Below are 12,734 nucleotides of genomic sequence, written 5' to 3'. Positions count from 1 at the left end.
TGCCGCTTTACCTTGCCTAGGAAAGTGTTTTCCTTAGCGCAAACAACAACAATAATAATAATAACAAAGAATCCGAAGAATTTCTATATTAAAAAGTGGCTCTGGCGGGGTCCCTGGTCACTGGGTACAGGTCTGACTCTGTTTTCCTTGGAAATTGGGAGGAATGCTAAACGCCTCGTCTACCAGAGAGTAAATTGTGTGCGGAGCTCTAGGCACGGCTCCCAAGTTGCCCTTTCACCCCTTCACTTTATATGTTCCTCTTATTAAGGAGAAAAATGTTTCAATATGTTGGAATTTGGGGCAAAGCCGGGAAGGAGAGAAAGAGAGGAGAGAGTGGAAGGACATTTTCCGAATAGTTTTGGTAACCCTTCTGGAGGTTACAATTAAATTTATGTCGGACTAAAATCCCTGAAGTTTCTTCCCCAAGTTAGTGCAAAATATTATCTGAGATGACAGTGTGCCCGAGAAATGTGACTCCGTTTGGGGGGGGGCTGAAATATCCCTGAATTGAAGATGTGTTTCCCTTCCTACACGCATTACTATTTGATGGGTTATTATTAAAGAGCTGAAAGGGTCCGGAGGTTTCAGCTTGAATTCTTGATCCAGAAAGAAAATAGTTCCGAGACTCCTTCGTTTAGCTTTTCCAGCCCTGTGCATCTGCAGCGTCGCCTGTAATGTTTTCAGCCCTGCTTCAGGGGGAAACGGGTTAACCATTTTCAAGGTAACAGTCAGGAAAAAAGGCTCAAAGTAAGGACCGATGATTTAAAAACGGATATTTGAAACTTCCTTATTTAAAAAGAGGATTTAAAGTAGCACTTGAGCTCCACTCAGCGTCTCCTTTCGGCTTGACTCCTCAGCAATATTTTTTTTAAGAAAGTTGTGAACTTTTTTTTCTTTTTCCTTTTTGGGTTTTAGTTGTTGTTTTTTTTTTTTTTCCCTTTAAGTTGCGAGTAGCGCCAGGCGGGCTCTCTGGGCGAAGCTGTCACATAGCCATGATTAATCTGAGGGAACAGCTGAAATATTGATAAGGGGGGAAAACGGAAATCAAATGAAAAGTAGAGGGCACAGAAGAGAGGGAAAGGAAAGCACGTCCCGGAGCTGCGAGCAGTACAGAAGCCCCCTGAGGAAATGCCTGGTTGATGCAGTCTGTCTGGATGGGTTGGGAATTTTAACTTCAGCGCTGCTTTGGATCGAACAAGTTTAATCTTCTGCTCTTTGCAAAACTGCAGCGGCAGGGTAGTAATCCAGAACCGGTGGGGAGTTTGATTTTTGGTCTCAACCTGGATCGTTACAAACTGCTCTGCCACTGGTTGAGGGGAAAGGGTATAAAAGGTGAGTCCTTTGATTAATAGCAATAAGAATAAGCAAGAAGCGAATCTAAAAGTAGTTTCAGAGGCCCTTTTATTGGGGCTGATACTGGCAGGGCAATACGATCTATAAATAATCCACAGCAGACTTCTTAAGACCGGCTTCAAATATGCAGATGTATTTATTTATATTTTATTTATTTATATGAAGACGCCTAATTATAAGAGGAGAGGTAAGCGAGGCTGCGAGGGGGAGCGCTCATCAGGGGTAAAGAGGGGAGCAGGGGAAACTGAGATGTGAATCCTTGACCCTAGAAAATTTCCTGGCCAGGCAAAATTACCTTTTCCCTCAACTCTGTCCACCTCCACCCGCCGTTGCGAGTTCTGAAGCAAAACGAAACTGGAAAGTGTAGAGGGAGGACGACAGGAAAAAAAGAATTGTACTTATCAGAAACACATTGTCGATTTTATAATCGGTTGCCCTTCTGTGCCAGCTGGCCGCGTAATAAATGCTTTAAAAATCAATAAAAGGGGGGTGGGGGTGTTACGTGCAGATAGCAGACTTTCCTTTTTCCAGAGTTGTTGGGCTGGGGAGTTTTCTGTTTTCTTTCTCTATTTTTTTCTTTCTCTTTTATAATCAGCAGATGTTTCAAAGCAAGGCAGCGGCGCTGGGGGCACGGAGGTGTTGCCGTGGCAGCTCGGAGTTTTGGGGAGGTTGAGGAAGGGGCTTGCACCGGAGGGGTGTAGGAGGAGGGAGCAGAAAGCTGCCCCATCGGCGCGGGTTTCTTCTTTAATCCAAACGAAAGATATCTCTTGATTAAGCAGCGATGTCTTGGTTGCATTGGATCTGAGCAAAGCCGCAAATTTAGGACCCCGCAGCTTTTTCTGAAGAGGAAAAAAACCCCACACACCCACACCAAAAACCAAACAAACAGGAGTATTGACCACTCGTGCCCAACTCCTAATGAATATTTCTTTTTCTGTAGGATTTCGAATTCTCTGTAGTAAGTTCTGGGTAAATTTCTGACTTTTCCCAGCCTGGGAAAACGGGACCGTCAGAACAGCAGCATTTAGGAGCTGCATGCTTAGGGGGTGGGGATGTGTTTTGGCTTCTTAACGATGCACTAATTACAATAAGTTAATTGCTTTCTAGCGCCTTCCAAGAGTCCTAAAGATCGGGAGAAGAGCGGGGAAAAAACCCACTTGTTGGATATTTTAGTGACTGCAGATTTCTTTTTCTACACATTAATACATTTTTCATGATCGTTGTTAATCTCTGTTGTGATAAACTGGAGGCAAAAAACGACGCAAGCTACCAAAAACCAATAAACCTGTTCATCAGGAGATCATCGGGTTTTAGAAGTCTAGAAAAACACAGACAAAACTTTTCTGACTGGGTAACAGCAGTGTCCGAAACAGAGGGGTGAGGCTGACAACCCCGGGGGGGTTTATTGCTATTCGGAGTGGTACTTCCGCTCGCTTTTTAAAAACTTATTTAATTATTATTAGTGGGAAAGGTTCTTTAAATCAATAGAGGCCGGCAGGCTAATGGCTCGGAATGGTTTCAATGAGTCAGGAAACGCAACTGCCCTTCATTTAGCCAAGTGAAACCCTTGGCTACAAGTCAATAGGGTTAACTAGTCTCGACATGAAAACATGAGTATTTCAGCTGGCTTTTAATTGTTGGCTAAGAAATTCAGTTAATCATATGTCAAACGTCTCCCTCTGCTCTGGTCAGAAGTGAAGAAGGCTCTGTTCCTGGGGGGAGAAGGGAATCCAAAAGCAAACCCAAACTGTAGTTAAAGCACAGAAATAAACCCCTGTTTTATGAAGTCCTACCTCTTACCTGAGTTTTAATTACTGTGGTGGAAGTGTTTCTGTGTCCTTTAAAGGGTCCACTGGACTATGTGATCAGTTCTCTCTGAATACTATTGCTAGTCTTACTTTCTAAACTATTCTTTGTTTCTTTATGTTTCTGTATACATATTGATATGGTTTGACTTTATTTTATTTATTTTTTTAAATTTCAGGTCGATTTTAGGACCTTTAAACATATCTATCAAGCAAGTAAGGATGTTTCAGACTGTACCTGACACTTCGTCTTACGTCAAGGTAAGACATGACAGCATCTTTAAACAGGTAATGTCAAAAATTACAATCCTCCCAAATTAACAAGAATTTGTGTTAGTAGAAAAAATCTAATTCTCACTGAATTTAGCAGGACAAAAACAACCTCCCTCTGCCTTTGGGGGGAGAGAGGCTGGAGTCTTGCCTATCCCAGTTATCATTTGGCAGAGTGGAGTCAAAGAGGGAGCAACAATACGTTCAGGTGGTGTTGTCCTGGCATTGCAGTGCTGTGTGGTTTGGTGGGTTATACTGTAGCTGGTGTTACAGTGAGGGTGTCCTGAATGACATTTTAGCAGTGGTTTGTTGCACTGAAACTCACATGATAGTGGTGGTGTGCTGCCAATGCCATATCACAGGGGTTTCTAAAATTGGCTCCTAATTTTCTGATTTCCTCGATACCCTTCGGCCTCCAACCAGAGCTAAATTCCATTTAATAGCCCTTGACTGCCCTGCTGCACCAGCTACTGAGTTCAATATGCAAGATGATATGTGCAGTTATGGTTTCTTGAAACGTACATTTCAAAATGGATTGAGAAGGGAAAAAATATCTAATGAGTTAAACCAAAACATCTCCTTCAGTTGCTGAAGAAATGGATTGTCACACCAGGCAGTGCTATATAATACTGGGTTTTTTCTCACAGGGTTACTTTTGATTTTCCTTGAGCAATGCTGTCATGCAATTTAGGAGGCAAACTGCCTTCAGTTGGTTTTACTGATAATGGCTGATGACAGATACCACTAGATCTGCTCTCTAAATAATTGTTTGTATGGCTTTCTTTAAGTTAAAAAAAAAAAGGGGGGGGGGGATGTCTTAGAATGTGTTTAATGGGCCACTTCTACCTCTTTCTTTTTCATAAGATTCAAACAAATACCAGTGAAGGCTTGGCACAGCCTTGTCCCCTTATAACTCAATTGAATAATGTATTATATTTGACATCATATAGGGTTTTTTCCACAACAGTTCTCAAGAATGTAAATAAACCAAGCCTGGGACATCTGGGTTACACGTTTAAGGCAAACCCTGCATGCAACAGCACTTAAGGAAAATCTAAAACACAAGCCACTTCTCTCTCAGGCTAAAGAAACCCAGAAGGGTGTTAACTAGAGCTGGGTGGATAATTTGTGATGAATAATTTATTATATGAATTTTGTCTCTTTCCCCATCTCACCACCCCCAGTCAATGATCCGTGCACCAGTTGTGATTTTCATGTAAATGCATATTGTTGGAAATGATTTCACTGAATTAATTCTGTGTGTAATCCTTAGGCTCTGACTCATTTTGGGGGTGATTTGTTGGGAACATCAGTGTTGGAAATGCAAGGTTGGTAGGAGGACACCCTGGTCATGTGGCATTGGGTGAACTTGTGCAGCTCTCTGCACCAGGTTTCCAGAGTAAATCTATCCAGGAATGGTCAAAACTCCACACTCAGTTGATACACCCCCAAATCACATTTACAGCTCAGTCTTTCAGGGAACGGGGGTGATTTAATTTTCTTTATTAAATTCATATAGCTCTGGGCTGGATTCTGGAAGAAGAGAAACTGTAGAAAACAACTGAAATTCAAGTCTCACGAAAGCAAAGTCAGAGCTCAAATACAGAAACTTGTTAGGAGGGCTGTGGGAAATGCTCTGAGATGTCTTCTGTTTACAATGAAGAGATGAAGGCCTTTGACATCCTATATTGGGGTATCATTGCCTTTTATTGTGAGGCTAGATCCAGCTGCTGCTCCTGTTAGCAGCAAAATTCCTTTTGAATTAAGTGGAACCAAGATCCAGGCCTAAATAATTTAACATTCCAGGAGGATTGAGAGAGTCTGTCCACAACTGTGTCAGGATAGCCTTCTCATTAAGTACAATCCTGCAGGCAAAGTGCTTGGGCAAAGTTGTCTTCACATAAGAATGTGTTTTATCCAGCAGGAAAAACTCCTCAGGCTGGACTTACATCTAGGATTTCAGCAGTGGAAGGATAACTCTAGTTCTGTGATGCCTTTTAGCACAACCCTTATTCATTGACTGCCACTATTTTGGGCAAGGACCTTGGTATTTTATCTGTAAAGCTTCATTCACACCAGTGTCACTGGGAAAATTACTTGTTCATTTTTTGCTTAAAAAACTCCAGAAGGATTTTATCACAAGCCTCTTAGGGCTGATTAAGGGTCCTCTGAAGACAAAAGAAAGATCCCCCATTGACTCCTAAGAGTTTTCAGCTGGGCAGCTCAGTGGCAGTGGTGCAAAGCAGTATTTGGGTAGCTCAGTGAAACTCACAATCAGTGAGTTTGTTCTTAAAAGAAGGAGCATCCTTAAATTCAGGAGGATCAGAGTCTTAAACAGGGAGGTCAGGGCAATCTCTGCCCCCTCTGAGTTCAGTGAGAGTTTCCACTGATTCAGAGACACCCAGGACCAACAGAGACATCCAGAAGGCAACTGGTTTATTTGTAGAAGAGGGGGGATAAACTAGGCAGATAGTTGGGAAAAGGGAATACAAAGCCAAGCTCTGCCTGGATGGGCCTTGGTGCTCCTAAGCAACACACTTCAGCTCCCTGTTCCTCTATTTCTCTATCCTCAAAGTGTGGATGAAGGTGCCTGCAGGAACAGGCAAGGTTTAGACAGCACCTGCAGGTTTAGACAGCACCTGTTTTCCCTTTCCTGCTTCCCCTTACTGATCTCTGGGAACCTCCCAAGAAATGAGACATTTGAAAAGCAGGAATTTTTAGTTCCAGTTCCTCTCTCTTCCCAGGTCTTTCTCTAATGATTATTTTCTCTTATGTCATCCCCTTTCCTGAGAATTTTATTGGCTTGTCATGTGGAGGGAGAAGTGTTTTATTTATTGCTTTTGTGGGACCTCAGCTGATGCTGCCTACAGTACCCTTGTTACACAGCAGAAAAAGCAAGATTAGGATCAGTGTCTTCTACAAATCCTCTTCAGCAAATGCATCATGTAAGTTTTATGTTTGCTCTGTGTCTTGAACAGAAAAATGCCTTGTGTCTATATATTGTAACCCCGAGGGGGCTGCTGGAGGGGTGTCCCATGGGAGGGACAAATACCCTGTCCTAGCCCTGGGCTACAAAATAGCTTGTAGCCACCTCCAGGTCATGCTGGTTTTCTTGCCATGGCTTTCAAAATGCAAAAGGAAGGTAGCTGAAGGTGTGTGCAGAAATTAAAAAAAAAAATATTTCAAAATGCAAAAGGTGTAGCTGAAGGAAGCAGGACAATTTTAATTTGAAAATGGTTTAAGAATGGTTTAGGTTGAGTCCTACCAGCAAAGTTCAGCTTCTTGGTGTTGTAACCTTGATTGACATCACAGCCACAGAGGACCTGTGGCTCTGTACCCAGAGCACTGCTAGAAGATCCATGGCAGGACTGACTGCCCATTCCTCTCAGACAATCTTATATGGGCCTTAAAGCCATAGAGTGGTAAGAAATCATAAATATGATAAAACTTTTTGATGTTTACTCGTTTATTCTACAAACTGATAAAATATTTCTGTTCTTTATACTGTTATGAGAGTTACTGATCTGCAAGGACTTAATACTTTGCAGGACATCAGAGGGTGCTAATCTCATCTAAACACGAGTGTTTGACTTTAGAGAATGAAACATGTAATATAATTGGGAAATTAAATTTTAAAAGACAGCACAGGAATCCTGACTGTGGTGATGTGGAAAGAATTAGGGTTATAAGCAAAGCAACATGACCTCTGAATACTGATTTTTTTTTTTTTTTTTTTTTTTCTTTAATTATTACCATTGCTACAAGTTACTCGGGGCCACAGCAGCCCTCCCTCCCTCCCCTCCTGCACTGCCAGTTTGTGATGCCCGGGTAAGGGCAGCACATGAATAATCCGGGGGCTGTAGTCACCCCTCGGCAACACCCAGGGGTTGATCTCCTCTTGTGTCTTGTGCCTCGCACTAAGTCACGGCTTCTGCTTTCAGTTCCCCAGCTCCTGCCCTGCCCCAGCGCCTGAAGCTCTCGGGGCCCTGCAGAGCACGCTGGGGACCGGGGGAATCTTCCTTTTTCTGCAGCCCCTCCTTCTCCAGGTACCAGGAGAGGCAGGACTGGCCGGGAAAGTCCCTTCGCCCGTGAAGTAGTCAAAGGAGAGGGTGGAGATGCTTCCCATCACACAGGATCCTGGGCTCACCCCACATTCCCTCTGCCGCGCCCGAGGAGAAGATATAAATTTTTTTTTACTATTTCATAGAATCACAGAATGGGCTGGGTTGGAAGGGACCTCAGAGCTCATCAAATCCAACCCTTGATCCACTCCCCCCGTGGTTCCCAGCCCATGGCACTGAGTGCCACATCCAGGCTCTTTTGAAATATCTCCAGGGATGGAGAATCCACCCCTTCCCTGGGCAGCCCATTCCAATGCCTGAGCACCCTCTCCAGAAAGAAATTCTTTCTAATGTCCAACCTAAACCTCCCCTGGCACAACTTGAGACCTCTTGTGCCCTCTTGTCTTGGACAAGACTTTTGGGGAGTCCCTAAGAAGCAGCTCGGGTTGGACCCCTGCAGATCGCGTTCCGACCCCCGGGGTTTTTTTGGGAGCACTCGGAAAGCTGCAGAGTGCTCCCCCTGTGCAGAAAATGATCTCCAGCCCGGAGTTTGACCCGGGAAAGAGATGGACCCTCCCAGAGAGGAGCCAGGGTGCAAGCTTCTTGCTTCAAAAATGGATTTCATGCAGTCCTAACATTTGTGGTACCGTACAAAGAAGCATATTCATGGAGGCGAAATAGTCTGTGGGGCTGGAAACAATATTTGGTTTGTTCTTTCTTTCATTCTGCCTGGAAAGTTTGCAGAACCAATAAGGAGACAGGTTTTTAGGCTTCTATATTATTATTATTTTTATTTTTAATAAGGATAAACCAGTGAGATTTTCTTTGGAGAGGGCAATACGTAAACAAATACGGAAACATCCGTATTTCCAGCTGCACGGTAGCAGCCAGAGGCTGCTCGGGGACAGGTTGAAAAGAAAGAATATCCCGCTATTTCATGTTTGTTGGTTTGTTTGGGTTTTTTACAACAGAAATCTCGCACCGGTGATGGCGCCAGATGCCTCGACCCGAGGGGAAGGCGGTGCCGGGGGTTCTGTGGGCGGGTGATCCCACAGGTGCGCAGGGATGCGGGGATGCTGGGAGCCTGGCTCTGCGGGGCAGGCAAACTGCTCCGCGCTCTTCAGAAGAGCTGGGGAGCCTCAGCCTGGAGGAAACGGCAATTCAGAGGCTTCAAGGACTGTTTTTTCCCCAAGTTCAGGTCGTGTTGTTTCTACTGAGAGCATCCTCTAGCTCGTTACCCGTTTCTGAAGCAATTTGGGGCTTGTGTTGTGATGATTTTTTCCTCTTTTCCTCTTTTTCCTCTTTTTCCTCTTTTTCCTCTTTTTCCTCTTTTTCCTCTTTTTCCTCTTTTTCCTCTTTTTCCTCTTTTTCCTCTTTTTCCTCTTTTTCCTCTTTTTCCTCTTTTTCCTCTTTTTCCTCTTTTTCCTCTTTTCCCTCTTTTCCCTCTTTTCCCTCTTTCCCTCTTTTCCCTCTTTTCCCTCTTTTCCCTCTTTTCCCTCTTTTCCCTCTTTTCCCTCTTTTCCCTCTTTTCCCTCTTTTCCCTCTTTTCCCTCTTTTCCCTCTTTTCCCTCTTTTCCCTCTTTTCCCTCTTTTCCCTCTTTTCCCTCTCTTTCCCTCTCTTTCCCTCTTTCCCTCTTTCCCTCTTTCCCTCTTTCCCTCTTTCCCTCTTTCCCTCTTTCCCTCTTTCCCTCTTTCCCTCTTTCCCTCTTTCCCTCTTTCCCTCTTTCCCTCTTTTCCTCTTTTCCTCTTTTCCTCTTTTCCTCTTTTCCTCTTTTCCTCTTTTCCTCTTTTCCTCTTTTCCTCTTTTCCCTCCTTTCCCCCTTTTTCCCCCTTCCCCCCTTTTTCCCAATTCCTGCCGTCCCATAGAATTTGAGTTTTTTCCTCCCGGGCTCGGGATGGAAGGAGCAGACACCTCCAGAGAAGGTGGGAGCTGCAGTAGCTTTGTGTGCAGGGGCAGGGGGGGCTGAAGCTGCCGTGAACTCTTCTGTCACTCGCACACTTGGTGATGCTTCACCTACCTAGACACAGAATATTCTCTGTTTTCACGCTCATTTCTTGGGGCAGAAACGCTGCTAAGGCGTTAGACTTCAAGTCTCTCCTCAACGCTTTATGACACCTCGGTGCTTAATGGTTTAGTTTTTGTTTCACCTACTGCTCTGCTTGAAGTAGGAAAAAACCCTCCCATCTTCCTCGTGTCCTGCGCATCCTGACTTTTTACCCCACCACCGCCTGGGGAAGGGTTGGAACTTTTTCCTTCTTCCCCACCCCTTTTACCTTCAAGATACAGTTTGAATGTAGGTGGAGATGGAGTGAGAAACTTTTTGTTTCTCCTGGAAATGTCTCGTGTCGGACCTTTGTGAAGGACACCGGGCTCTGGGGCAGAAGGGACAGAGGTTTTAGAGTGATTCCCGTTTTTACACAGCAGCATTCAAGCAGCCAGCCCCCCTCCCCGACTCCGAGACCTCCTAATGGCTCCATTCCTGCCCAATTTACCGAAAAACTTCCCCCCTCAATACGCTGGATCCAGAGAATTTTGTATTCCAGCCTTTCCTGTGCTCTCCCACCCCTGTGCCTCGAAAGCGAGGTGTGGGTGGAAAGGGGGGCAAGAGAGAAAGAAAAAGAGAATGCTAAGGGAGGAAAAACACTTTAAATCTTTCCTGCAAATCTCCAAATAGATGAAGTCTGAGGCAACAAATTCAAAGCAGGCACGGACGCCTGAAGAGAAGTTAGAGAGAAATATTCTGTTCCATTCAAGCGCATCAAGGGTCTAGCTGAAGTCTTGTTTGGCTAAGGTCAGACGAGACTGGGTTCTCCAATAAAAATAAATCTCAAATTAATTATGGCCTCAAGCGAGGGGCCAGACGTTTGGAGCTAGTGCGCTGCAGTCTGGGGTTTTGTTGTGTTTTTTTTGCCTTCAGTTTTTTGGGGGTTTTTTTTGTGCCATAGCTTTACAATAATTGCACAATGAAGGAGGGAAGGGGCTGTTTTATTGAGACATGGAGCTCAAATAAAACTGGCCAGGACACTGCTTACAGCTTCAAAGCTACTGCATCTTCTCCACACCACTTTTAAGATATTATGTTTTACTTTGTAGCGATTACCAGGGAATAACTTTCCGGCTTTGAGTTCCCAAATCCCATGGGCTGTTCCTGTAGACCGAAAGGTTGGAAGGACCCAATCCTTCAGTTGTGGAGCTGGAAAACTACTGGTTCCTGGTTTTTTTTTGTTTGTTTGTTTTTTGTTTTTTTTAAATCACCGATGCTGAAAAGCTGAGGGTTTGCCCAATTGGTTTCGTTTCGAATCGGAATTCGTTTCTGGGGATGAAATCGCAGGGCTGTAAGTTTGGGCTTTTTGCTTGTAAGAATGTGGGTTTAGAAAATAAACAAAACACGTTGAGTTTTTCATTCTGCAACCGAGTCGGTGCCAGAGGAGGAACCTCAGACCTGGAATTTTTAAACATTCATTGAAGTTGGTGGAGATTTTGCCTCTAGAAAAGTCTGGAGCAGAATAGACCCTGGCCTTCTGCAAGTAGAGATGCGGGCAAACAGTGATGGGAATTGTTGTGAATACCTTTTCAGAGGACAGGATGAATAAGATGTTTTATATAACGTCCTGAACATTTATAAAACACCATGGTGTGAAGTATGGAGAGATATATACATAGCTATAAAGCTAGTTTAAAAAAAAAAAAAAAGACATCTTGTCACAGTTAGTGGGAAAGGAGCCACTTTCTTGAGACAAAGTCAGGGTGTGTCTGATGGTTTCTGGGGCTCCCCCCTCCCTAATTTACTGCTTGGTCAAAGCCACAGCCCCAGGATGGGGGTTAACGAGAGCTCAGCTGATGCTTCTTGGGTAAGAGAGGGTGAAATAAGCCAAACCCCTTTCCCATCCTCCGAAAAGAATATTTCTGACCTGCGACCGAGGCACGGGAAGGTTTTCATTATACTTATTCCTATGGAATAACTAGACGGTTTTAATTATGAAGTGATGACCACTAATCCCGCGTGAATTACAGGCAGAAAAATCTGTATCTTTGAGGCTGTGTAGTCCCGAGCAGGACTGGCATCGAACTGCACCGAGGGGTTAACTCCTTTGATACCGAACCGAGTTCTCCCAGCGCCTCCTTACTCATTTTTCCCGGATCACCCCAAAACCGGTGCTGCCACCTCCTCTGCGTGAGGCTGCAGTCGGTGTAACCCATTTATAAGGAAGAAGAGAGGAAAAGGGGACGTGCCAAGCGCTTGGGATCAATATTGAAGTAATTAAAAAGTTCATTTCATTCATAAACGGAGAGAAAGAAAAAAAAAGAATAATTGGGGGGTAGAGAGATTTCTTCTATCCTGTCCCAATGTAAGCATTTGAAATCTTCCGTGGTTGCCAAGATCAAATGATTTTCCATATGTCTGGTGGTGACCACATGAAACAGTTCCTAATTCCTTTACTGTATGTACATATGCATCCAAAAAAGTTGAGCCTCAGATTAAAAGTTGCCCAAATCGGCCCCAGCACGGTGCCCGGCGGTGGCTTCGCTTCCCCCTGCCTGGCTGCGCTTTCCTCTCAAGCAGTTGAATACCCAAAGCCGCTGAACAATCACCGAAGATGATTCAGAGCTTGGCTCGAGGAGTTTATGAATATCCCAGCCTTTCCCAAAAAGTTTGAGATAACTTTAAGCATGATTTTTATTATTAATAATTTTTGTGTTTTATTAGTAGAGGGGGGCAATGAAGCAAAGATTCCCTTGTTACGTTATTTGGGAGGAAAATAGTAGATGGCTCGGTTTGTCTGGTGTTATGTTTAACAACTTCGCTCATTACCTTATCTCTTGGACCTTTAGCAAATCTTGTTTTAGATCAAAAACAAGAGGTAAAGCACAGCACATCCCTGATGGACCCGATCTAACAAGTGACCCGAACACTCTTCATCTGGAGTCACTCTCAGACATGCAAAATAAGCCCCTGGGGGTCATGGTGCCTGTCTGGCAATAAAATGCAGAGTTGGGTTCCTAAAATATCTCTAGGTGGGATGGAGGAGGGGATCTAGCTTGACATCTCCCAGCCTTGGGGAGCACTGGGGATTTGCTGCGGGTGCAGGGCTTGTTTGGGGCTTCATCCCGGAGCTGGGGGAAGAGTGCTCTGCAAATACCGGGCTCCTCTCCCATCATCCGGGCGCATTCTCAGGTGGTTTTTTTCCTGCCGTCCGTCTGAGACCTGTCGGTCACGCAGCCTAAAAGCAAAATGCTCCGTGG

The 12,734-nt window shown here is 44.4% G+C and overlaps 1 protein-coding gene across 2 annotated transcripts in view; it reads left to right on the top strand.

Annotated features, from left to right (window-relative positions):
* Positions 1-899: 899 nt before the first annotated feature.
* Positions 900-12,734, top strand: part of FLI1 (Fli-1 proto-oncogene, ETS transcription factor) — an 86,917-nt gene continuing 75,082 nt past the window's right edge. For both annotated transcript variants that reach the window (XM_071768852.1, XM_071768850.1), the window contains exons 1-2: positions 900-1,332; positions 3,338-3,419. In XM_071768852.1, the coding sequence (XP_071624953.1) occupies positions 3,381-3,419 (39 nt within the window). In that variant the 5' untranslated portion in view covers positions 900-1,332; positions 3,338-3,380. The remainder of the gene's footprint in view (positions 1,333-3,337; positions 3,420-12,734) is intronic.

This window comes from Heliangelus exortis, chromosome 26 (assembly GCF_036169615.1).
Source record: "Heliangelus exortis chromosome 26, bHelExo1.hap1, whole genome shotgun sequence".
NCBI lineage: Eukaryota > Metazoa > Chordata > Aves > Apodiformes > Trochilidae > Heliangelus > Heliangelus exortis.
This window is presented reverse-complemented; position numbering and strand designations above follow the sequence as displayed.